This window comes from Aedes aegypti, chromosome 2 (genome assembly GCF_002204515.2).
Source record: "Aedes aegypti strain LVP_AGWG chromosome 2, AaegL5.0 Primary Assembly, whole genome shotgun sequence".
NCBI lineage: Eukaryota > Metazoa > Arthropoda > Insecta > Diptera > Culicidae > Aedes > Aedes aegypti.
Window position 1 is genome coordinate 91,512,474 of NC_035108.1, and position 27,238 is coordinate 91,539,711.

Here is a 27,238-nt window from a genome sequence, read left to right on the forward strand (position 1 = left end):
GAAGTGAAAGAGTCAAGTTCAGGGATCCTCAGATTAGGCGCGAGATTTGCAAATCTTCGTCGCCGGAAATTACGCGAAATCTACGAAGTAGAATTTCGCGACGGTCAAAAATCGCCTTCACGCATACTACTTTCTCTATCCGTCGGGAGAAAGCATTCAATTTCCCTAAGTGGGCACGATCATCCAACTCGCTGCCCACCCGAAGTTTTATAAAAGACTTAAGGGGTCAACGAAACTTGAACCCAGGTCGATGCCCGAGCCTCGAACCGAGATCACGGTTCTGCAACAGGATCGCTTGGCTGTCGATTTACGCTCAGAGCCAGAATCAAACAGGGAACTCATTCTACAAATGGTATGCGGAGTGGAGCAAATGAACAAATGAACTCGAATTCAGTATTTCACTCAAAGTGAGTGGTCTATATACAGGGGGTAATTCAATGGTATAATTCAGCATAAGGAAATTATTCTGTACAACTTAAACTTATATTCATTTTAAATTCAATTATTCGTGGTACCGCCACAAGGACATCCGGAAAGCGAACAGTTTAGTTCGCGATTTTACCGCTAGGTGGCGCTAGTGAGCATGTAAAATTGAGCATTTTAAACTAGTTCTAGCTTGTGATTCATAAGAGATAGAAAGTTCGAGTCTTCGGTAAAGTTGTTAAGAAGAAACTTAAAAGTAGATGGAGTATATACCTTTTAATTCCGCTCCTAAATGCTTATCTTTGACAGATACGCGTATTTCGACTACCACTTGCAGTCTTCTTCAGTGTCAGTTACTTGTATCCACTGATTCTGTATTTACTTGAATGTGGAGTAAACAAAAATCATGTCAAATTCACTCCATGTTCAAGTGACTCAGGATTGATTCATTTTATATTCAATAGATTTAAGTTTAGTTCTCTCCATACCCGCAAGTGCTTCACGTCAGATTCACTTTATTATTAAGTGTTTCAGAATTGATTCATTTCATTTTCAAGTGATTCGGTTTGCTCCATATCCTAGTGATTCTTATCTGATTCACTCATATTCGAATGTTTTGTTTGATTCATTGATGTTCAAATGATATCAAGTGATTCACTTCATTTTCAAATGTTTCAAGTTTGATTCACTTTATGTACAAGTGATTCAAGTCTGATTGATTTCATTTTTAAGAGATTTAGGATTTATTTCCAGTGATTTTTGTTTGATTCGCTTCATATCCAAGTGATTCATGTCGGATTCGCTCCATATTCAAGTGATTCAGGTTTGATTTGCTTTATATTCAAGTGCTGCAGGTCTGAAGCACTTCATATTCACCTATTTCATGTACGAAATACTTGATATTCAAGTAGTTTAGGTTTGATTCATCTAGGATTTTCCACTTTTACAGGTATGATTTGATGTTCAAGCAGGTTAGGGCTGATTCACTTCATTTTCAAGTGATTCATGCTTGCATCACTTTATGTACGTTTTTCAGATTTGATTAGTTCAATATCCAAGTGATTGATGTTTGATTTTTGAAGTAAATTTAAGGCATTCAGGTCTCATTCACTTTATATTCAAGTGTTTCAGATTTGACTAGCTCCATATCCAAGAGACTCATGTCCAATACACTTCATATTCAAGTGTTTCAGGTGAGAATTCACTTCATAGTCAAGTGTTTAAGCTTATATTCACTTCATACACAAGTAATTCAGGACCGATTACATTCTTGTTCAATTTATTCAGATATGATTCGCTTTATATCCAAATGATTCATGTCATGTGACACTTCATTTTTGAATGCATGCTCACTAGCGCCACCAAGCAGCAAAATCGCGAATAAACTGTTCGCTTTACGGATGTCCTTGAACCCCTGAGAAACTTTGCCGAAGACCCGAACTTTCTATCTCTTATGGATCACAAGCTAGAACTAGTTTGAAATGCTCACTAGCGCCACCTAGCGGCAAAATTGCGAACTAAACTGTTCGCTTTCTGGAGGGTGATTGAATATTCAGCTGAGTGTTGCAATACTTATTTTAGTGAGTCCGTATTTATGACGGGTAGTGTAGAAGCTAGAAATGGTTTATCGTAGCACTGCTAGGAGACTTGTACAGCAAATTTTGTTGGCTACAGCTCTGTATGTACCCAGAATCGCCTGCCCACGCTCCTTGTCAGATCAGAAAATCGGCTGACGGGATTGATTTTCCATCATCGATAACACATAGGCGTATTTGGAGATGTTTGACCTTTAAACTTCAGTTATAGAGTTCTATTTTTAAATTTGAGGTTTTATTTATCAATAAAAAAATGGAATTTTGTCAAAAAAATCTCAATATTTTATTTTTTATTTTAACTCACAACTTGAAATGATGGAAAAGTCTCTTTGAGGGAAATCATTATTAAACTATTCCCAAAAAGCTACAAAACCGCTTCATCCTTAAAATCAAAATCTAAAGCGGTGTGTTTCCTTTGCTATAAAACGTCTAGTTTTTGAGATATTGGCTGTTGAAAATGCTAAATTTGGCTATATCAGCCAACTTGCATGCAAGTTTCCCAACTTGTATAGCAATTTATTAGCTTAATTTGCCACAGAATTCAAACTTCAAGTGCATAACAATACTTATCATCAAAGTTCATAACACTTTCATTGTTTGATGGTTTAGAAAAGTATTGTATTTTGCCACATAAGAGAAACGAAGAATTTTGCATGGAGATGGCAAGCATGTTGAAACAATCGACTTATTTTGAATTTAGTCGTGCAATTTCAACCAAATTTTTTCTTCAATGAAAGTTAAAGGTCTATTTTGCATGTTTAATGGATTAGATCACAAAAAAGTTTGACAAATCATACCTTAAATATTATGTAAACATCAATAGTACCAGTGTTTTATACAACTTTATAAAAAAAAATAAAAATTATGACGTGCTGGAACATTTCTGAGAACTGCATCAGATTCAGCAACCCCAAATCTACTAGAGACACATAATTTGATCCTTGAGACACGCAAACATGTCATTTTTGCTACGCCGTGTAATTAATGTCAGAGCTTAATCGTATAATATTCGCTGCTAAAACTGTACATTTTCTTAACTTGTACTTCTTGATCATCAATGAGCTCCCCCTTTAGAGGATCCTCCGGTCACGCCACTGGCTTCGGCCCACAGCGCAGTTTGTTTATGCGTATCGGGGAGTTATTCTCGCTTTGATGGGTGACACCAGTTCCGGTTTCAGAGGGACCGAATTCTTGGAAGGACTACATTTAGATGAATGATGGTAGGCCGTCATCCTCTGACAAATCTCTAAGGGAAGAAGTATGGGGGGGGGGGCTGAAACTGTGTATGTGTGCTGCGCAAACATCGATAGGAAGTGTTGAAGGAAGTGGTTTCGGGCTAGGTGAAGTTTTCCTCAGAATATGAACCTTTCGTACGTAGAAGGAAAACGCCGGAGGTTCTAGATATTGGTTTGCATTTGATTAAATAAAATTGAATAATTTGTTCTCCACTTTGGGATCATACAAATAAATGATTTGCTATTTTCGTACATGTGAGGAAAAGATTCTGATTTGTACAGAATGAATACATTATCTCTCAAAGTCTGGTCACAACGTACGAAGACGTACACAGGCAAAGTTATCCATTCATCACGAACCACAACAAAAATAACTAAGCTACTTCAGTTTTTCTGCTCAAAACTGTTTTTTCTTAGCTGAAAATATATTCACTATGTTTTGGTTGTAGAATAGAAAGCATTGAGCATAGCATAGCATATCATGTACATGTCAATGGTTGCTACTCCGTGATTGATCGGAACTGGTAAGAATTGCACTACGATCCAAATGAATAAGGGATGGGAGTTTCCGCTTACTCTCGAAGTGCAATTTTAGCAGATCTAATATTATTGATCAATAATGGCGCCGGCCAAGTCCTTACAGCCACTTGGGATGAGGAAGGAATGTTAGAGACCGAGAATACCTCTGCATCTCCACAATCACCACGGGAAGGGTGTTTATTAGTGAGGGAGGAAAAGATCTGGGAGTCACCTCTGGTCGATAATGCGATCCATGGACAAGGGGGAAATATACGACTTATATTTAAAGCTAGTTTTGTATTTTTGTCTCGAGAAGTTTTTGGTAGAAGCTTTAAAAAATACGTCAACATCTATAATGTCGAACAATTCAAAAGATGTTTTTATTAATGACGAAAACTGAAAATTACATGAATATATTTTAAATTATATATATGAAACAGGAATAATGCCGACACTTGTAGTGACGAACTATACATAGTTTGTTTGAAAATTACATATGAGTATTACTGTGCATTTTGTCTCGATATGGTAGAAGTTTTAAAAAATACGTCAACATACACAATGTCGAACAATTCAAAAGATAATTTTTAATAATGTCAAAAAGAGAAAAATATATGTATATTGAAATTGTATAAGAAAAAAGCATAATGCCGACACTTATAGTGAGGAACCATACAAAGTTTGTTTTAATATTACATAAAAGTTACGCTTTCAAGACAAAATGTGTTATCACTAGCATGAAACGAACTCACCAGTTGGTTATCCATCCTCGACTGAACACAAAACTGACACTGACAGCAAAACTTCTTGGCGTCCCGAAAACAAACCGTCATGCTTGTGCCTTTCCAAATACCCAACAAGACGCTCCAAAACAGAAAAAAATTTTTCGGCGACGAAATCAAGCGCGAAACCGTGAGCAAAACCTATCCCACGACGCAAAACCGAACCGTCCTGCTTGGGCTTCACAAAGCACTACCAGATTAAATTTATAAACGATATTGTATCTCATAAAGTTGATTCACCAGAATTATTATCTATTATTAAAGTGAAGATGAATCGAAGCAAAACCTAAATTTTTCAAGAGCACGGATCTGGAGAACCAGACATCCGATTGTGTTGAAAACTTAATCGATTGGTCACTAGCTGGTTGTGACCAATCGATTAAGTTTTCAGCTCAACCGGATGTTCGGTTCTCAAGATTTGTGCTCTTGAACGTTTGAGTTTTGGCTTCGATTCATCTTCACCTTAAATTAAACTTCTATGTACCATCCAGACGTTTACGTCATCGAGAACTATTTGTAATCAACTATCACCGTACAAATTATGGAAAATTTGGGCCAATGAACCAAAGGATGACTATTTATAATAAACATTACAATTCAATCGACTTGACTTGGTCCAAAGCGAAGCTAAAACAAAACTTCCGCACATTATCTTAAGAAGGAAAATTAGGTAATTGAATGTATTAGTGAAACTACCGCATATGAAACTCTCTGTAACGGTCTACAAACATGATTGACGACAATAAATAAATAAATTCAGAGAAGGTTATTGCTACAGGCATTCTTGATTTACTTTATAGCGGCCAAGCAGTGGAAATTTTATGGTTACGGTGAAATTGTATGTTTCATTGAGTGTATTGTGATAATGCTGGGTAGGAGAGAATAATGGAAATCCTACAACACAAGGAGGAAAGAATGACTCGCAATAACTTATGCATACCATATTTTGGCATATCATACCACAATTAGGTATTGTTCAGTTATCAATACTTCATTTTGGTATCATAATGGTATTTAAAAAAACATGTTTAAAACAATTAAAAATATTTCATTTGAGTATTCGATAGCTATTGCGGACTGCTGGAGGTATTGAACTATTGTTGAAAAGTTTCACTTTTATATGAAAATCGATAAAGTATTATTTAGGTATTACAATACCTGATCTAATTATCAGCTTGGTATTTGTAGAATATGCAGAAGGTATTATTTGAGGTATTTTACCTCTTATGTAGGGCTCATTCATACATCATTCAGGTTGTAAGTATTGGAAATTATCTGGTATGGAATGCCTCAACTTGGTATTCAGCAGTTATTTTCTTCTGCTCGGGAAGCATTATGTGATTCAAGATGTAATCGTGTCACGTGCATACACGGTGTGCCAGAAACCGTTATTAACAGAAAAAAATGTCCATGAATTCGGCACCCATCATTCGAAAGATATAGTATTCAAGCATCTTCTCCGTGAATTTGAAAATATTCTAACGAGGGAATCGAAAGTTATAGTGATTTGAAGATTTTAAGCTATTTTGCATGGGATATTCACATGCTTATAAATATTGCTCAACGGTGCATCATTATTAACTTGTAAAAAAGCCAAGTAACCATCAGCTTTGCATTAAGCATTCAAAACATGTGATATCCAAGCATCTTCCCTGTAAATTTGAAATCATTACGTCAAGAAAATCAGAAGTTATAGTGATTTGTATATTTACCATTATATCTATGAAGTTTAAATTAGGGCTGATTTATACGCCTTTGTTATGAAAGTGTACGTAATCTACAAATAAAAATGTCTATAGGACTGACCATCGGCATTCAAAAGATATAGTAGTCAATTATATTCGCAGTTAGTTTGAGATTATTTTAGCAAAAGACAACATAATTAGAGTACTTTGAAGTTTTGGAGTCATTAAGATTTTTTTTCAATCGTCTGAAATAGTGTTCGCAACACGCATTTAATGATTTCAACACAAATTAACTTAACAGATATGCATTCAACTTATATCTTACATTGAAGAAATGCAGTGTTTCATTAAATCACAAGCAAATGGGTTCGTTTTTATGAATTTTGTTTCGTTTCTGCGCGTTTTGCGGGGCAGTGTTTCGTTATGACCCAAATAAGCATATTGGTGAACCTGAACAATTTGAAAGTGGCAACATGTTGCTCAGTCGAGGTTGGATTATCAACTAGTAAGATCATTTTATGCTAGTGTTTGAAATAAGTTAAATATGATGGTTCACATTTTATTCATGACAGCGAAGGGGATACGTTTATTTATGTGTTTGTTCAAATAATAGTTAGTAGGAGTTTATTGTAGAAATTAACCTTGTTTCATGTTTTGCAAAACATGTAAATGCATCAAGCCTTCTATTTTGTTTAGTTCCTAGAATTATTAAATACTATGAGCGTCGGCTTTTCCTTTAGATACTGATAGATTACTTTTTGGATTGATGCTGCGTGATTTGCATCATGCGAAATCTTTGAATAGTTCGTCATCAAAGGTATCGTCATATTGATTCAGTCATGTTTTGTTCATATAAAAGGATTACTTTTTATTTTATTATATTTATTATGTTGATGACTTCATTATGTTTTAGGAGAGGTATAACGGGGTATAACCAGTGAAAATGATGTGATCATCCCTAGGACTATTGTAATTAGGCGTTTTTTTACCAAGACGAATCTGTAATATAACCACTTCCAATTTTCCAAACTCCCATTGACTTCTCGTGGAAGTGCAGAGGATTCCAACGGCTTTATCAAAGAAAGAATCACGTAAATATTTATTCCATAACCCCAATTTTCATGTATTAGGACACAGCAGGACGTGGTATTGCTTAGTACAAGGAATTAGAATTTCATTACTTACACACTGAGAGTGCTGCGACTAACCCTAAGTAACATCCGTTGGTTCCTTGTGCTTGTATAGTTGCTCTTGTAATGACGGAGAAGCAACAGTAGGTGGTCAATCACGCTATTAAATCACATTGATCAACATATTGATAAGAATTTGTTGCTATTAGTAGTGGTAAAAACATTAAACTTGGTAATTTAATACTCAAAATTTACTCTATTATAGATTCAAAACTTCAAAGTACTTTAGTTGTGTTGTCTCTAGATAAAGTATTCTAAAACTAACTGCGAAGATGCTTGAATAATCATCTTTTGAATGCCGAGTGTCAGTCATATGGACATTTTTATTTGTAAATTCTTCGCACTAATATAAAAAAGCCATAAAAAAGATCTTATTTAGACTTCATAGAAATAATGGTAAATATACAAATCACTATAACTTCTGATTTTCTTGACGTAATGATTTCAAATTTACAGGGAAGATGCTTGGATATCACATGTTTTGAATGATTAATGCAAAGCTGATGGTTACTTGGCTTTTTTACAAGTTAATAATGATGCACCGTTGAGCAATATTTATAAGCATGTGAATATCCATGCAAAATAGCTTAAAATCTTGCAAAATAGCTTAAAGTCTTCAAATCACTATAACTTTCGATTCCCTCGTTAGAATATTTTCAAATTCACGGAGAAGATGCTTGAATACTATATCTTTCGAATGGTGGGTGCCGAATTCATGTTTTTCTGTTAATAACGGTTTCTGGCACACCGTGCGCATAGAAATCTTGAGTTACACACTCAATCTGTTCGGTAAAAATAACTGGGTTTAGGAACTACCGAAAAAGTCAGTAAACTAAAAAAATGTCAGAAATCGAAAAACAGAGATTTTTTACTGAAATTTTGCAGAGAGCTTTCTTTTTATATCATATATCGATAAAAAATAAAACATGGTGAAATTTGCTTTTCAATTACGCGTGGCGACAGTTTTAATTTTACTGACTTTTTCGGTAGTTCCAAAACCCAGTAAAATTTTACCGACCTCAGTAATTTAATTTTAGGATTCGTGATGTTTTCAAAAGAACCCTGGGATTCTGATAGAAACTCCTGAGATTCCGATTTTACTATTAGAATTTTGACAAAAAATCTTGGATTCTGGCATTGAATATACTAATGGTTTATGATTTAGTTACACAAACTGTAGTTTCGTTTAAACCGTTTAAAAAAAATATATGGGAATGTCTCAAATGACCTTCGTATAGACCCCACGAAACAACCAAATTAGTTCAGAATCGATCGTACCAGTACTGGGAACCCCAGAGTACTGGTCACAAAAATTGAATAGTGCTGTGGTGTTGTGTCAAAATTTCATTGAAATCGGCTGAAAATTAGAGCCTGAAGATCACAAAAAATGTGGTTGTAAAATTAGGTCAGGGGCACAAAGTAAGTAGGGACAATGAAAATTCGTAAAATCTTTTCTATAAATTCTCTAAATTTTAAAATTTTTGAGGCTTTCGCGGGATTTTCTTCAGAAGCCCAATTTTGCGAATTCCATTTTTTCCTATTCATAATAGGATTTCTGATCATATTCTATGCATATGACAACTAACAAAGCTGTAAAACAACAAACACATTTCTCGATAACTTATTCAAACATACTGAAGTCAGAAAAGTAAACAAATTACCTTATCAATCCAACGTGTTTTGCAAACGAAATTCTACACGTTCTGCTCTAAACCAACTCGATTTTTCACTTTTAGAACGTTGAATTTCAAGATTTACAAAACGGCGTAAGTAAGATTTTCAACTTTCGGAACCTAATCATTACTTTCTCCTCTCCGTTGCATGGGGAGACAACGTGACGTAGCCACGAATTAAAACAAAACACTACTTGAGTCGGTTTTACACTGGTACAAAAACGTCATAAATAACTGAATGCAACGGGCCCAGGGCCGCATTTACGTGGGGGGCCGAGGGGGCCATGGCCATGGCGATGCAATAGTATATACTTTTCGGAAACGTATTATATGATTTTGATTTTTTTTTATTAAATCCGTAATAATGGACTTGGAAATAACCTCTAATATGTAGAATTTTTAGAACAAAATATTCAAACATTCAGAATGGTATTTTTTAACTACAAGAAATAAGAAGATCAAGGAAGATTCAAAAACGAGTTGGATAAACAAATGGAGTGCCATCCTTTTGCTTAAATTCTAAACGAAGAACGGAATTCTTAACATGACTTTTCCAAATACAACGGAACGAAGTTTAAGACTAGCTTCGTATGCAATTTATATATCTGCAGATCAAGTAAAAGGACCTTATAATTTAATTATTTAATTTTAAAATTATTCTTTGGATCATATTGCAGACATGGTAGCGTTTAAGTGCCTTAAATATAGCCACTTCAGAGAACTCTAGTATGAAAAAAGGCACCAAAATGAGACCAGACAGGAAACAAAAGGAAAAAAAGACCGAAAAAGGATCAAGCAGGAATCAGAAAAACAAAATGTAACCTAAAATGAACTAGAAGAAAAGAGAATCAGGCCAGACTTTTCTATTTATTAATTCTTCATTACGACATTACGACAGTGTTACTGCTCGTATTACTGTATGTATTTTTTCATGATTTTTTCTAGGAATTTCGTCAGATTTTAGGTATTTTTCCAAAGATTCAGAAATTATAATGAAGATTACGTTATTATTTCCTGTGGAATTCCTCCAAGAATTATTTAAAGGAATTTCTCAAAGAACTTTATTTCGGATAACTGAAGAATATAACCTGGATTTAAACAAGGATAACTATAGAAATTACCCAGGAATTTCTCCAAAGATTCTTTTAGATATTTTTCAAAGAATGCCTAAGTCCTCTATGATTGTAGCAGGTGATTCTTCCATCGATTTCTTTAGTAACATCTGTAAAATTCGGTTGAAGGATTAGTAAAAAAAAAATACCTGAAGGAACTCCTAGTATAGTCTTAAAAACAAACTCGTGGTAATCCCTCAGGAAATAACTGGAGGTGAATTGTTGGAGTGCTCAAGGTTTTCTTCGAGAAAGTCCTAAACATCCTTTGCAAAATTGCTGGAAGAATTTCTGGGAGTATTGACAGAGGAAACTCTAGAATAAAAATTTTGAGAGATCCTAGTATGAGTCCCTGAATGTATTTCAGATGAAATCTCTGGGAAAATCACTGGAAGATTTCTTGAAGTTTTTCCATGAGACATGTGAGAGGAAATTCCTAAAAAACCTGCTGAAAAGCTGCATAAAAGTGTTTGAGGGAAAAAGATACTCTAGATTGCATTTTGATCAAAATAGATAATCTTACATTAAAACTAGAGACTATTCAGAGATTTTCATTAAAATAAAGACCTATCCCAACAGACATTAGTTGCTGAATAACAGTTTATTCAGCTGAAACATGTTTGTAACCACTCCACAATGGTCGGGCTCCATATAAAGGAGCGGCCAAAACTACCAAAAACTTTTTTGAGATTTTTATGATTTTTTTAATTTTTAAATGTACCTCATGTGTTATATTATTATGATCCTTAATTGAAATTGAACTAAAATTTAAATTTCTATGACTTCTATGACGGCAAACCGGCTTAAGTCAAAAAATTGAAAAATTTAATAATTAAATAAAGCACAAAATTTATAATTAAGGAATGCAATATTTCCCCAAAGTTACCCACTATCTGAAAGCTTATGGTTCAACTCTTTTATCGAGCATGAGGATGGAAAAAAATATTTGGTTGAAGTTTTAATACTATTCAATATTACACTTTAGTAATATTGATGATTTTGAACATGAAAAACAACTCTTGTCGCGTCATGTCGCCGCCATTTCAAATATTGCACATCAAAAAGCATCCTTAGATCTTACAAAAAACCTTTAAAATTTTTGCAGAAATTTGCTGATTTGCAAGTTAGAGCTATTTGAATAACTCAATATTTTACATATATTTTGACGATATTTTTCATACAAAGTTTATTTAAAATATATTTACCCACTATTTATACACATTTTGATCAAACTCGATCAAATATCAACAAAATTTGTGCTTTCAGCCCAGTTTGATAACAATTATATTTTTTTAAAAGTCTTTTTTTTAAGTAACGTAATTTGTGAATAACCCCTTCTGAAACAACAAAAACGTCAAATAACATATTCAGATTACATATTTTTAAGGCGATAAAAATAGTTTTGGCCAAACTTCACTTTTTTCCGACCATTGTGCACTCACAAACATGTTTCAGCTGTTCAGGTTCAACTCTTATTTTGTGAAAATGTTTGATGCTATCTACAGCAATTTCTTCTACTCAAAACTTTGAAATAAATCTGTTTGTTCAAAAAATTGAATATTAAACATGAATAGAATACGTATAATTTGAATAAATATACATATAAGAAGAGAATTTCCAAACAAATTTTTTTGTTGACATTGACAAAAACATTGAATTTACCCTGTAAACATATGAAATTTACAAAGATGTATTAAGTATATAAAAACATTACCTACATTTAATTAAATTTAAAATTGGTTTACGTTCATAAGGGATATGCAGTACTTTTTAACGTTATTAAAAAATTTGACTCTGATAATGAATACCTTATAAAAACATTACAAATATCTAGTCTATGCAAAAGTATCAAAATGTTTTTTTTTTTCTCGGAAAAGGGGCCCCCACAAGATAATGGCCCCCGGGCCCCCACATTTGTAAATCCGGCCCTGGAAACGGCTTATCATTTTGTCATACAATTTTTGTGCGAAACGATGGCAACTTTTTAGTATTTTAACACCAGCTTATTGCATGCAAAATTTAAGCGATGTACACCGTGTACATCGAAGATATTTCAAAAGAGGATTCATGTTAAAACAGTTTTAGAAGAGAGGTTGTGATTCTTCCTAATTAATTTCCTCACAACCGTATGAAAGTTACCTACGTCGATTTGAATAAGTAACCGAGATTTGGATATCTCCATTGGCGTAGCTAGGATTTTTTTCTGGAGGGGGCCTAGAGGGGGCCTAGTAAATACTTGTTTTTTAAAAGTTCTGTCAACAGCAATAAGTAGGATTTTCACAAATTTCGTAATTTCAACGGATTTTTATTTATTTATTATTTTGTTTCATTTCACGGCACATCAGTAATATTTGTTATTTTTAATTTTCACAACGAAATAGATTCATTCTTTTTGTAATCCAGTCAAGATTTCTAGAAAAACAAACTTACAAGGAATGTCCATTGTGATTCTTCCACGAATTTCGCAAGTACTTAAACATGTGCTTTGGAGAGATTTCTCTGAGAATTCCTACGGAGATTTGTTCATGAATAGTTTTCGTAGTTTTCAGTGTTTTCTTAATGAACTTATTTATTAGTTTTCACTGAGTTTGTCCTGGGATTCCAACGGAAAATCATTTCCAGGCTTTCTAATCTCACCAGAAAATTTTTCGAACAAATTAGATTGAAAAAATCTCTTGAAGAATTCCGCCAGAGAATGCATTAGAAATTCTTTTGATGATTTCTCCTGGAAAGTCCTCTACGTACTTATACATATACATTCCAATTGTAAGTTCGAAGAATTCTCCAGCAGTTCATTTATAATTTGTTTAGGATTGTTAGAAGTTACTTAGAATTTCTCCAAAAAATAGTACACAAAAATCTAGGAGTCTCACCAAAAATGTCTTCAAGATCACTTAGTTAGTAATCCCCCTCAATATTTTTCTTTTAATTTTTTCAAAAATTTCAACTCTAACATTCCTAGGAAGTTCCTAGCGGAATACGTTCAACTGTTTCATTCTTCCGCGATAATACTCAAATTAGTTCAGGAATTTCTTAAAGAATTATATTATTGTTTCCCTAAGATTCTTCCGAAAAATTTACCAGAGATGCTTCCAAGTATTTTCCAGAGATTTTTTTCTTTACATTTTCTTTACCAAATGGGAATTTTCAAAGAAAGTTTTCATCAAAGTTACAGTTCCATCAAGTATTTCTTCGGGCTCTAGAAATAACTCCATTTTTATTTCAAATGGTAATCTCAGGATTCTTCCATAAATAACATTTAAAAATGTATCCGCTATCCATATTATTTTTTTCAGTGATTGCTTTACAAACTCCTTCTACGAATCACGCCATAAAAAATAAACATACAAAAAAAAATTTAAAGAACTTTTTTGGTATTTTTTTATTTTTAATTATTGCAGCTAAAAAATAATTCGCGAAAAATTACTAAATTCCTGTGGTTAAATTCAAGTAATATATCATAGAATTTCTGAAATTTGTTAACAATGTATTTCAGAGAAAAAATGTCCATGCAGGATTTACTACAAAAATTCTTTCTCTTTTTCCTTCGTCTTCTATAACAGAAAACGATTGGTGTTAAAATGGATGGAATTTCAACTGAAAGTATTTGTTACTAAAATCTTACATAACATTTTGTATGAACTCGACAGTTTCATGATACTATGTTGAACATATTAATGTAGAGCCCATTTTCCTAACTTTAGAAATTCCAAGCAAACTTTTGTTGTGTGTTTGGTGTATTATTGATTATTTTGTGGTACTGTAGAAATTAAACGCGAAAATATTACCGGTACTTTTTTAAGAAAATCACGGAAGATATATTGTGGTAAAATTCGTAATGTAAGCTTTGATTGAATTTAAATCTTTGGGTAAACTTTGCATTACTTTGAAAATTTGTTGAGGAATTCCTGATGGGCTTTGAGAAATCCAAAACCATACGTATAAGAATTCTGCATTTTTAAAACTATCATAATTTACCTTTTTATAGATTCTATGAAATGATGGTTTTTGTAGTATGGAAAGATTTTTGTACGAAGTTCCTTAAAGCGTCATGGGAAGGAAGGAGAAACAACAAATTGTTGAAGCAGGTAGAACAATAGATGGGCAATGGTACAATGAAAATTAAGTTAAAGACTGTTCATTTTATAAAGTGGACATCTCGTGCATGCTGTATCTTTTTAATTTATCAATGAAATTTCAAGCGGTTTTCTGCACATCGTTCGACTAGTATTGTACAATTTTGTGATAATAAAAATTCTCCAAAATAATTAAATTTCACACGAATATGGCACAACGATTAGAACGGTCGATTTTTGCAGGTTATCAATATTAATGATTGTTTGGAAAATTCGACAATTTATATTTTTTATTTTCAAAAAAGGCTTGTTCTTCAAAAACGTTATCAATCAGAAGCCTGATGGAAAAAATCAAGTGATTTTGGAACAACAATTTTACAGATAGAATAAAATCATTTTCCCCCATTTTTTTCAGAGAAAACAATTTAGAATTTGAAGGGAACTGATATGAGTAGAATTTTTTGGTTAAAGGTATGTCCTGACGGAAGTCCCAACATAGTATTAATATGCAAAACAACTTACGCCTTCATAAAGTTACTTATCTAGTCCCCACGTCACACTGAAAGAACATTAGAAACATAACGTGATTGTGTTGTTGGATTTGAAAAATATTGACATTTGAAAATTTTATTGAACAATTTGTTTGAACTATCGTTTTTTTCGTTCCCACTTGCCCCGCGGTACTTGATTGCTTTATTCTTAGAAGACCTTTCAAATTACAATGACATTCATCAAAATTGGCAACACTGCTGTAAAAAAATCGATTTAATTTTCCAAATATTATTTTCATAGTATGTTATTCTGAGCTTACCAATTGAAATATTTGTAGAAAACCATTTACAATTTGCTATAGATCGCTAAATATGCGTACACGATTTTAAAAGTATGAGACTTTTTAGTAAAACTACCATAAACAGTAAAATTTGTACTTAAGACTGATGATGATTTAACGCACGATTTAGCTCTCGTTTGTAAAGCTATACCTTCAGTGGGATAGTAAAGAATACAAACATACAATTTGTTCATAAAAATTAGGATTTTTGTTTTGCGAATAATAATGTTAAACTTTGAAGAACAGCTTTTCTTATGAGTTTCTGGAAAAACTATTTAGCTCATCAACCAAAAGCATTTTCTAAGATTTTATATTTTCATAGCATTCTAGAGTAATAGTTGAACGGTGCACAGAAAACCGATTTCGATTTTATCAATAAATTAAAAAGATATAGATAAACAAAGTGTCCTCTTAATAAAATGAACAGTCCTTATTATTTATAACCTGGAAAATTGCAAGATAGTTGCAACCTCTCCAATGAATTTACAAATAAAACAAATTTCTCAAGAAGTTCCATCAGAATCTTTTTTGGAAATTGTCTTTGGAATCTATCCTTCCTTGACTTCTGGTTTTCTGGAATTCTGTCAAAAAGCCTCCTAAAATTCCGCCCTCGTATCGCTGAAAAATGCAAACCAAAAATATGGATTCTGCCAAAAAATAGTAAAATTATATCTGAAGAAGTTTTTAAAGGAAGATCAATACAAATGTCTTTATGAATATCTTAACAAATCCTCACTCCCTTCCCTGTTATTTCTGGATGATTCTGGAGGGGGCCAGGCCCCCCTTCCCCCCCTCTGTTCCTACGCCAATGGATATCTCAAGCTAGTACTCAAGGACAGATTGGACGATCTCTCTAATTTTTGAATAGTTATAAAAGTATTTTGAATACGCTAGTTTTACAAGGATATCAGCTGTTTCTTTATTGATCTAGATACTACTTAATTAACTTAATTTTCCGATAACTTAATGCTCAAAATCAAGCTCAATCCAAATCCTGTTTCAGACTTTTTGTGACTTTTGTTCCCATGTTCTTGCAAACTTGTTACCTTTCGCTTTCCAACCCAATCAGCCACACGCCGAAACAGAGTGCAGTGCAGTGTTGGTGAGTGCTTCGCCCGCCTTCACTATGGACGCGTAGCGCATCAAGAAGTGAGCGGGCGCGAGAGTGAGTTCCCCTTGCGTATTGGATCCACCAAAAGCCACGACCATGATGGGGACGACCGATGGAGAGTAGCCCTGAGCTGTGCTGCAGTTCGAACGCGTAGTCGTTGTTTCGTAGCCGCGGAGTCGAGTTCACACGAGTCAGTAGTCACAGTCAGTCAGTATTGTCGAGCGTAATTGGTTGCGTTTTTTCTGAATCACACACCAGTCCACCCGTCGTCTGCCTTCTGCCTCTGGATTTGTATCTTTCTCTGAAGGCGCAGTTGATGTACAAGTAGTAGCAGCGGTTCAACGCCTGTGGGAGCTCAACAGTCTGGATTAGTTGTGTAGTGTGTGGAATCTGGGGAACTGAGCATCCGAGGAGGAAGAAGAGCTATTGTTTGTGTGACAATTGCGTGAAGCTTGCTTTGGGAGTGTATCGAAGGACCATATCTAGGGCCGAGTTATCGACGACCTGTTCCAACAGATCATCGAATGCGAGAGGAGCAGCTCTGGGCAGTAAGTGACAGTGTAGTGCATGTGATCGGGATTCAGATCTTCGTCGCTGTTCTCGTATTCATCCGAGAGCACACACAAAAACCGGGATATCTACGACGGTAGGAGAAAATCAATCGTTTGGAACTATAGCGAGCGGAACCGAAACCGAAGGCTTTTACGGTGAATCGCCACTTTTACGGAATCGATCGAGAATCAGCCAGCTGGAGCGGGATTCGCAGCTATTGTACGCCGTTTCTGAAATTCCATCATAACTGCGCGTTCGCGTTTTGCCATAACCGGGCATAGATCTTCGTGTAGGAGGCGCGTGTTCGTTCGCAAACGTCTGCCGTGGAAAGCTGATGCGGGATTTTCTTCGTCGTGGCGATTTTGTTCAACCTCGGTTCGGTTAGATTTTCCGGTGCAGCAGAAAACATTCACCATCGCTGTGGGAAGTGCCCTGGTGATACGAGGCAAAAAAAAACGTAATCTGAGCGAACGCTATCAGCTGTTCAGCACGGATCTTGTGCAATTCGGTAAAACTCTTCGCGCAAGCTATCAGCTGTAGTCGATAAGTGATCAGGAGCTTTCGAGAAAGTTCGCAAACTGTCCCCAGCAGCAAAAACGCACCGGCGTATTGTGCGTGTGTAGAAAAGTACAAAAGTGAGATTCTACTCGATATACTAGTGATAGTTTTCCCACCTTGCAGTACAAAGTAATCGAAATCGTTTTCTGTGCGCTCTCAGAAGTACAAATCAAAGAAGCGGTCGAATCACCAATAGGTCAGAGCTATACGACCAGAGTTCGGTTCGGGAGAAGCTGCGGCCATTCGTTTCGCGATAAATCGCTTGTCGCACGGCAACAAAACCGACCGATTTGCTCCATCGTCGCCAGATGCCAGTGTGAGTGAGAAGTGAGAAGAATTACATGGGCAAAGAGTAAAGTCGAAGAAAAATCTGTATAACCAAAGTAAGCAAAGTAAAGAAGCAAATACACCGGAGGAAATTCAGTGGTGTGCAATAACAGCGGCTACAGAAGCGGCAATACAACCGTAGTGCGCATCATCATCATTATCAGCAGCAGCAGCAGCAGCAGTAGCAGCATCCGAGTCGAGTGTAGCTCGTTGCGGCTTCATCTTCTTCTTCTTTTTCCTGTGGATCGGATCAACGAAAATTTGTTTTCATGATATCTGCTTGGATAAATCCCTATAATGAGAAGGTGCGTGACAAGTGTTAATTTTCCATTTTATTTATCGTTTGTTTCTGTTTCCACTTATTATAAGAAGTGTTTTGCCCTTGAGATGAGAGTAGGAGATGCTCTTTCTCTCTCCGTCTCTCGGTAAGGCATATCGAACGAATCCGATATGGGGGGAACTTAGTCATAGCATGGCGGAATTAGAGCAAGTAGTCTCCCCCCAATTAGTGGACACAGCTGTGCGAATTGGGTGCGTGTGACGTCATTGTGCTTCGGAGTGGTTTGAGGTGGCTCTTCTCGATGGGCTGTTTGTCACGACGAATCGATTTAGGTTTCGCACTGGGGGTTATGCAACGAATACTGCAGGAAATGTTCGTCGGTGGCATTGGTGATAAACAGCTTTCGGTTGGGTAATTGCAGTCAGATGTTTTGCATACTTGAGGTGAAAAATGTTGACTCGGAAGAAGTAAGATTGGGACTGATTTTCAGCTTATTTAAGTATGCTGAAAGCATATGAAAAATTGGAAATGTTTGAATTTCACTTGGGTTTTAATTTAAATGCTCTTAAAATATATTTCAATAATATATTGTATGTCGGAATAGGGTAAACAATTACTTATGCTCGTCCTAGATTTACTTTGGCAATAGTGGTTTTTCTAGACCGAGTTATCTGAAATGTTATAATATGATTCACCTTCTTACGAGGCATATAAGCATTTAAAGCATGTAGGCAACTTTAAAAAGAAACATGACAAAATGAATTAAGAGTGCCAGAAATAGGATACGATACCCAACATAAAAAAAAACTCAACGCTTACCTGATGGTTGCTTTATATCAAGACTAAGTTGTGGATTGAACATGTATTTTTTTTAGTGAAAGCTGATTTAAAATATCAAAGTAGGCATTCAATGTGTGATAAAAAAATGTATTGCTTCGAAGCCCCTGATGGAACTTATGCATCAGGTGCAATCGCTCACAAAAATTCTTGAAAACTCATTAAAACAGCCTCAAGTCAGAAAAGTAAACTAACTTAGTTTATCGATCCTACGTATTTCGCGGACGAAATTCTACACGTTTCGTTCTAAGCCATTTCGATTTTCACTTTAAGAACGTTTAATTTCCGGATTATCCAAACGACGTAAGTAAGATTTCAAGCTTTTGAATTACTTTTGTCTTTACGTTATATGGAGAAACAAAAGGGACTTAACCACGAATCAAAACAAAAGACTGCTTGAGTTGTTTTAGCACTGGCATAACTTCAGAAACATTTTGTTGAAAATAATAACAGAACTAGTAGGAAGTCACTTTTCAGTGACTTGATCACTTTTTTGACCTGGTCTCTAAGAAGTCACTACTTCCAACAAAAAGTCACTATTTTCGCAATCTGATTTCAGGCTGGGTTGAAATATAAACAGCAAGAAAAAGATATTATTTGTAGTATGATTTGAAAATCAAAGTATCAAAATTTCAACTCAAGAAAAATAGAGACACCCGACTAATTTTCTAGAAGAATTCAGTTAAATATTCCGTAGAAATTTCCAACGGAAATATTTCGGATAAGATTGTTTAAGAACTTGGAAGTGACTTTGGGATGAATTTCTTGGCCGAAATATTTTAATAAAATTGGCGAACACTAGGACCAGTATCTGCCAGATTTGCTGAATAATTATAAGTGGACTTTTTTCAATACTCTACTGCAATAGAAGGAATCCTAAACCTGTCTTAAAGAAGACCATTATCAAAACTCCTCCGGAAGATAAATATTAGGAAGAAAAACCAAGAAAAAAAATCAAAGGGTTTGTCGGAACTCGTCCAGGATGTCTAGGGGCAAGAACTAGTTTTACAAGAAATCATTTTAGAAACATTTTTTCCATTGATTGACTCTTGGTACTGTTTTTCTACACGACGTTGGTCAAATACTTCCATGCAAAAACACGTTTTTATAATGGATACCTGAACATTGTTTGACGATGATATTTCATAAAGATATTACGGGCTATTCTCTTACGTCACATCCACCTGTTCACGAATTGTATGTGATTTCAATCGATTACTGTTCGCTTCATAATCTAAGTATGCAAAATTAGGCATTTTCAGGGTCGTATATCAGATAAAACATGAAGTTACGAGTCGCTAATGCGTGATATGATTGCTTTCAATAATTCATTTTTTGAAATGTTCAGTTGCAATATAGATAAATTCTCCCACAAGTTTAGCCTGTGCTTCTTTTTTTTAGTCTATTATAATTTTGTTTCTGAATGTTGTGTAATTTTCGCTACAATTTTGGCTACAGCCAACAATTTTCCTTTGATTTATTCCACAGATTTATTAAGACACGTTTCAAGTAATTTGTTTAGTTTGTATCTCTACTTCCAACTCTTCAATAATGTTTTGCTAGTAAATTCCTCATGAACAGTAATTATGCAAAGATTCTATTCTTTTTTGAATGAAATCTGAAACATAGAATAGCAACCTATATCAAGCTAAAGTTCGTCTCGTAAAAAATAAAATCGCCAATTCGTCATCTTGATCAATTATAACGATCAACTCGTAACTAGCAGATAACTGTAAACAAATATTTCAAGTTACTGCAGCTCTCTACATTCTAAATTCATCCAATATGTAGATTGGTTCATATACAGTGCATATTCATTTCTAGTCATTTTTATGACTAATGCTTGTAGTTTTGAAGTCATTCTAAGGTCACTCCTGGTCACTATTTTGATCATTTTGATCATCAAAGCCACTTTTATTTTGCAGTCTGATCGCTACCAGCCCTGTAATAGAAACTAACTAGTTTTTAAACGTGACCTGATTGCATGTAAAATTTAAGGGATGTACATGGCGATAAAAAAAAGTTAAAAAGGGGATACATTTTAGAACACTTTTAGAAGACAGGTTGTGCATCGTCTCATCAAATTTTCTTAAAACTGTATGCAAATAATTTACATCGATTTAAAAAAGTAATCGTTTTCATCGTTCGAGCATTCAGGCTACAAAAAATGAACAAGTAAAATTTTCACTTGGATCTTAGCTTAAACCTTCTTGTCCATAAAAGTCTTTTCTTCTAAAAAAATAATCTTGAAGGTAGGTATACTTCGGATCCAAAGACACACTACAAGGCTTTTAAATTCGGCCTGGCAAAGAAATCTTCTAATTAATCTGAACTTTACAGAACTTTTAAGTTTAAATCAGAACAAAAATGGTACAAAAGGTAGGAATTCAAATCAAAGCTTTTAATTTTCATTACTCCGGAATAGCACTGAGATTCATTTCCCCGAATTCAGAGGTTCTCAGAGTTTCTTGTCACACTGATAACAACTGTACTTGTTCAAAAATAGAAAAAAAACCAAGAGGAGTATAACATCATCACTTGAGTCGTTGTTGGATTGATAGAAAGGACGTTTTATTTAACCAAATTTTGTAGAACTTCAAAGCTTGAAATGCTGAAAAATAGGTTTTCCACGTTTACCGAAATTTTGAGCTATCTTCATTTTTATTCAACGTTGAGAACCTTCAAAATAACCTTCCTTCAAAATAACATCTTTATCGAAAAAAATGCCTCCCAAATATCTCCGTTGCTCAGTTATTGAAGCCGCAAACATGCTTGAAATTATTATTCGTTCCTATTATGATGTTTTTTCCAATAACAGCTTTTAGTGTTAGTGCTAGGATTTTTTGAATTTCAGGTCTCGAATTGTCTGCAAAAAATGTAATATCATACCTAAAATATAGGGGCCGCATTTGATGGCCATAGCAGTTAGGGAACATAACCGTTGAATACATCAAAATACCACTTATAGGATACGTTTTTCTACTCATGGTGAATGAGTTTATTGTAGCTTCTAGCTAAATTACATTCGTTGAACAAACATGAAGCTATATCACGATAATAAACTGATAAATAATTCTATTGAAAATAATAACACAATCTAAAGATATCAAATCAAATTTGACATCATATCATAACGATATTCACCTCACTGAAAATCCTTAAGACCTCTGACCTAAAAGTTACGTCAGATCTAGTTTTCAAAGTAGGCATTGAGAGAATTGACTGAGAAATTTTCTATCTCGTTTTCCATAAAAATATTCAAAAAAAATCCAGGAGATGGGAACATGTTTCGGCCTCAATGAAAGATTCATAAATTGCTATTCGCTTCGTTACCTTTCCAAGAAAAATATAAAGATGACCAAATAGTGATTCAATTTTGTGTTAAAGTTAGCAAAAATCTGCAGTGGGATGCGTTTACTTTTCATTATGGGTCAATTCGACTTGGTGTTTTTCCTTCATTTTACTAAACGAGAAATCACGTAAGAGCAGCTGAAAGATCATTAGAAGATATAATAAAAACTTATATCAACTCAATTTTGACCAAAATGCAGATGGTACTGAATTGCGATCCACGGCAGTAAATTTCAGTCAATAATTTTCAATAATTAACAGTTAACATGATCTACAATACCTTCAATGATCTTTGATCGTTTCTTTTGTTCTGAAGTTGTCATGACTTTTCAAAAGTTTGAAGCAAATAACGTAGTTTTCTAAAACCTTAGTTTTCGTTGATATATACTGTAATTGACCTCCGTATCAACCCAAGTACTCATCGGAGTCTGATCTAAATCATCCGTGCGTGATAAATATTCATTGAAATTTGTTTTTTTTTTCTCGGTAAAAGGCACGGTGTTCATTTTGCCACCGCGAAGAATCAATCGACGTTTTGGGGAAGTCTAAATGATAAACTGGAATACCCAAAATACCGCCGTATACTTGTTAAAGCAATTCAATTCTTTTCGACCAAATGTTCTTTCGACGAAGCGTCGTTCGACCAACCGTAATTCGACTAAATGTCATAGGTTCCTGGTGACGATTGTGAAATACAACATGAAGCCTTCCTGTGAGTCCCATATGGCCCGTAGAGTTTGATGACCACTTTTAGATGTTTTGACTAAAGTTGTTTTGATCTCTCTCTCTCTTATTAACATTTCCTGTGAATGTTTTCTGAAGTTTCACAGAAATGTATTCCAGGAGTTTGGTCTGTGTATCCCTAAGGGTTGAAAAACTCATACTCTGGAACTGTAACCAGGTCGAAAGGGAGTTAGACTGAAATGATCTTTAGACCGAAAGGCTGAAATAACATTTGAGAACTTACTACTATTTCAAACGGCTAACACATTCAAAGTGTCTTTTTTCATCTTCTAATCAAAGGCTAGCTCTAATTCCCAGTGAATATTGTGGGCTTCTAGGTAATGCAAATTATCCTGGTCCAACAACTAACTAACGAATGGTCTTTTTTAAGTCATTCGACTTAGAAATTTATTCGGCAGAACTATCGGTCATTTTCGGCCTAATGACCCTTCTGGTCTAACGGCATTTGGCCCAACGGGATACATCCATTCTACAGGGGTTCTCTGCCTCACGTTATACGGGTTGTGCTACTTTTCCTCGAATGTCGGTTCCCAAACTGCCAGTTCCCCGAATGCTCCGTTTCCCCGAATAGCCTATTTCTCCGAAGCGTGCTTGGCTCTCGAAATTTTCATAACTTCATATATTTCAGGGTGATGGATGGACCGGTGCACCCTTCTTTATTCGATCGGTGGTTCTTTGGCTTTTCACCGTTTGCGAGAATGACCCAATATCACCTTCTTTTGATTGCCTATCGTTCTCTTTAGTTCGTCACCCTGTCATTGAACAGCATTCTTTATCTCGGGGAAATGATATTCGGGAAAAAGTAGCACAATCCGTAATAAAAATGCGAAAATGGCAACTTAGGTAAGGAGAGCTTTAAGTTAATTACTGTAGAAGTGCTAATAGAACAGAAGAGGAAGCAGGACCTGCTACAGTTGAGACGTAATGTCACGAAGAAGAGCCTTAGTCTTACTCCATATTTCAAGATATAACGTTTAAAAAAACATCAGTTGATTGGTTGGGTGACAAAACGTCGAAAGGAGAAAAAGTCGAAAAGAATGAAATTGAAGGAAACGGAATTTCTCAGAAGAATGATTATCTTCCGAAAAATAAATAATTTATTATATGAAAAACGTTATTCATAGCATATTTAATCGATCCCGATGTGGAAAAAAGAAATCTGGCAAACAATGTAGAAAATTCACCGCTTTCGACGTTCTATCTTTTCGACGTTTTGTCTTTCGACATGTTGTCCCTAAACCCAGTTGAGTATATGACTTCTATGTACCCGTGTAATCCCGATCAATGTCGTATTTCTCCCTTAAAATATATGTATACGGTGATTTTCTCATACACAAACTCCATTATAGAAGCATGGCATAGGGGTCTATTTTATAAGTCGAGTCGTTCAAAAATAACTCAACTGGTGTCACTGCCTATCATAAAAATCGCTCTACACGGCTCTGTCACTCGAGTTCTTTGACAGTTATCACTTTCAGATTTGCTCAATATCAGTCATACCAGCTGATATTGTAAAATTATCAATATCACTTTGATTTGATAACCAACAACAGTGATGCGACAGAATGAGTGATCACATGGTAATTATCCAAAATATTGTTGTTTTTCAGTGGCCAACACATAGTTTCCATTCAACTACAGCACTGTCAAACATACCGTACCGATAAATTGCCATTTCATTCGCTTAATTTAAGGCCAAACTTAACCCATCAGTGATATCCATAGTCTATCACCATCAATGCACTGATGATGGGGTAGACAGCATGATGTTGAAGTGATTAGAGCCATCCGAATTGTTTCGAAGTCGGACAAATCAGCATTTTTAAGTGTTGATAATGACAGCGAGCAACTACGGTTACTTTATGTGACAGGATTGTAGTAACCAAAACCTAACTGGTCGGCCAAACTTGAGCCGAACCAACAAATAAACAAACTATTCCAAACACCGCCCGTTCGCTACAAAAGTTGTCACCAAACTGATCGAGTTGTTTTCAAAACTGGCTTCTTTCCCGCACAGTTCTCGTTTCGCCCGTTTCGCCTAATCTGCTTTTCGTTCATTTTCGCTCGCTGTTTGACATCTCTTGTACACACTTAGCATAATACAAGTAGAATCGAAAACAATTAACTTTATTTTATAATATTTCAATCTATAACAACTCTATTCGCCACATTCGCCCTCTTCTCCACACTTATGATAATAATGTAGTTAAACTTGATAAATTGGTTTCTTTCATCAAATCCAAATCCAATCCGTTTTTTTACTTCAACATTTGAGACTAATCAAATCAAAATTCATTCTAAATTTCAATTTATATAATCAATCAAAAATTCAATTGAAATTGCATTTAAATCTAAATTCTAAACCAGATGAAATCCAAATTTGATTCCACCTCAAATATAATCCCATCAAAATGAAATACATTCTAAATCACATTCAAGTTCAATGTAAGTTGAACGAAAATCCAATCCAAATCCAATCTACTTTTTACATTGCTCGAAAAGCTCTTTCCGGCAATTTGCATTCGCTTTGGAAAAACTCTTCACCCATTTCGGATCGGAATACTCTCTTCTCGGCAATTCGGATTCATTTTGGAAAACTCTTTTTTTTAAATCCGGCTTCATCCTACACGGATAAAAATCTGATCCCCACACCATGATTTACAAATCATGAAATTCATAAATTGGTTAGGTCATAATATCAGGATCACAAATCATGGTTCCTGGAGTCATAATCATGATTCCTCATAAGCGTAACATCCAATCCAGTGTGAAAACACTAAGCGGCGCACTTTGCTTCATCTCATTCGTATCGATCACTCTTAATTCAAGATGACGAAGCGGTTGAGTGGTAGAGTACGTGGCTCACAATCGGAAGGTTCTTGGATCGAATCTCAATGTATGCTATTTTTAATCTTTTATTTTATTTTGTCGATCATAAACGGATGCGCGACTCAGCATTTTTGGCATTTGAATCATGATTCCGAGCAATCAGCTACAGAAACCTAACGCGTGTGTTGCGTTACGGCAATCTGACTCATGATATCATGAGTCCAAATCATGGTGTATTTTCATAAGACGAAAACACGCTGGAATCATGATATCATGAGTCATAATCTTGTTTTTGGATTCTGATTTCTACCCGTGTAAGGAGAACCCTCTCTCCCTAATCCACTTTTCACATTGCTCGGAAAACTCTCTTCCCAGAAATTTGGATTCATTTTGAAAAAACTCTCTTTCCAGAATCCGGCTCGAATAACTCTCTTACCGGCCTTGGAGAACTCTCTCTCCCTAATCCACTTTTAATATTGCTCGGAAAACTCTCTTCCCAGAAATTTGGATTCATTTAGGAAAACTCTTTTTTCAGAATCCGGCTCGGGAAACTCTCTTTCCGACCTTGGAGAACTCTCTCTCCCAAATTATTTTTTTACATTGCTCGAAAAACTCTCTTTCCGGCAATTTGGATTCATTTTGAAAAATTCTCTTTCCAAAATCCGGCTCGGAAAACTCTCTTTCCATCCTAGGAGAACTCTCTCTCCCTAATCCACTTTTCAAATTGCTCGGAAAACTCTCTTTCCAGAAATTTGGATTCATTTTGAAAAACTCTTTTTCCAGAATCCGGCTCGAAAAACTCTCTTACCGGCCTTGGAGAACTCTATCTCCCTAATCCACTTTTAATATTGCTCGGAAAACTTTCTTTCCGGCAATTTGGATTTTTTTTTTTTTTTTTTTTAATTTCTTTATTAGTATCATTTCAAACATTACATTCATTTCTTATATCTAGGTGTTCTGTGTTATTTGCCAACACTATCATCCTAATTTGGTAAAACAAATTTAAGATTTAATTAACATTTTGTTAACAACATATTACATTTCATTTGCCGTAGCAGTTCAGTTTTTTTACAGGTGAGTTGATTTCACCTGCTTATAAGAGAAAAAAAAACGTTTTAAATATACTTAACCTAACTTAACCTAAACATATAACGCATTAATCGTGGCAATAGAAGATTGTAACGATTTTTGCCTGAAATTATTAATGATTGTATTTGACATTTGTTCCAATGTTTCAACATTGGATATTCTATGTAACTCATTGGTACTATACCAGGGAGGAAGCCTCAGAATCATTTTCAAAATTTTATTTTGAATTCTCTGCAGAGCTTTCTTCCTGGTATTACAACAGCTAGTCCATATTGGTACAGCATACAACATGGCTGGCCTGAAAATTTGTTTGAATATCAAAAGCTTGTTCTTAAGACAAAGTTTTGATTTTCTATTAATAAGGGGATAGAGACATTTTACATATTTATTACATTTGGCTTGAATGCCCTCAATGTGATTTTTGAAAGTTAAATTCTTATC

The 27,238-nt window shown here is 34.9% G+C and overlaps 1 protein-coding gene across 8 annotated transcripts in view; it reads left to right on the forward strand.

The window, feature by feature from the left end:
• Window positions 1-16,347: 16,347 nt before the first annotated feature.
• LOC5578975 (protein FAM46C) overlaps window positions 16,348-27,238 on the forward strand; it is a 296,248-nt gene continuing 285,357 nt past the window's right edge. Inside the window, exons 1-2 of one of the 8 annotated variants that reach the window (XM_021841525.1) lie at window positions 16,348-16,437; window positions 17,501-17,972. In XM_021841525.1, the coding sequence (XP_021697217.1) occupies window positions 17,937-17,972 (36 nt within the window). In that variant the 5' untranslated portion in view covers window positions 16,348-16,437; window positions 17,501-17,936. Of the gene's footprint in view, window positions 16,779-17,463; window positions 17,973-27,238 lie in introns of all 8 variants that reach the window. The other 7 variants (XM_021841519.1, XM_021841521.1, XM_021841524.1 and 4 more) reach the window with 7 other exon arrangements.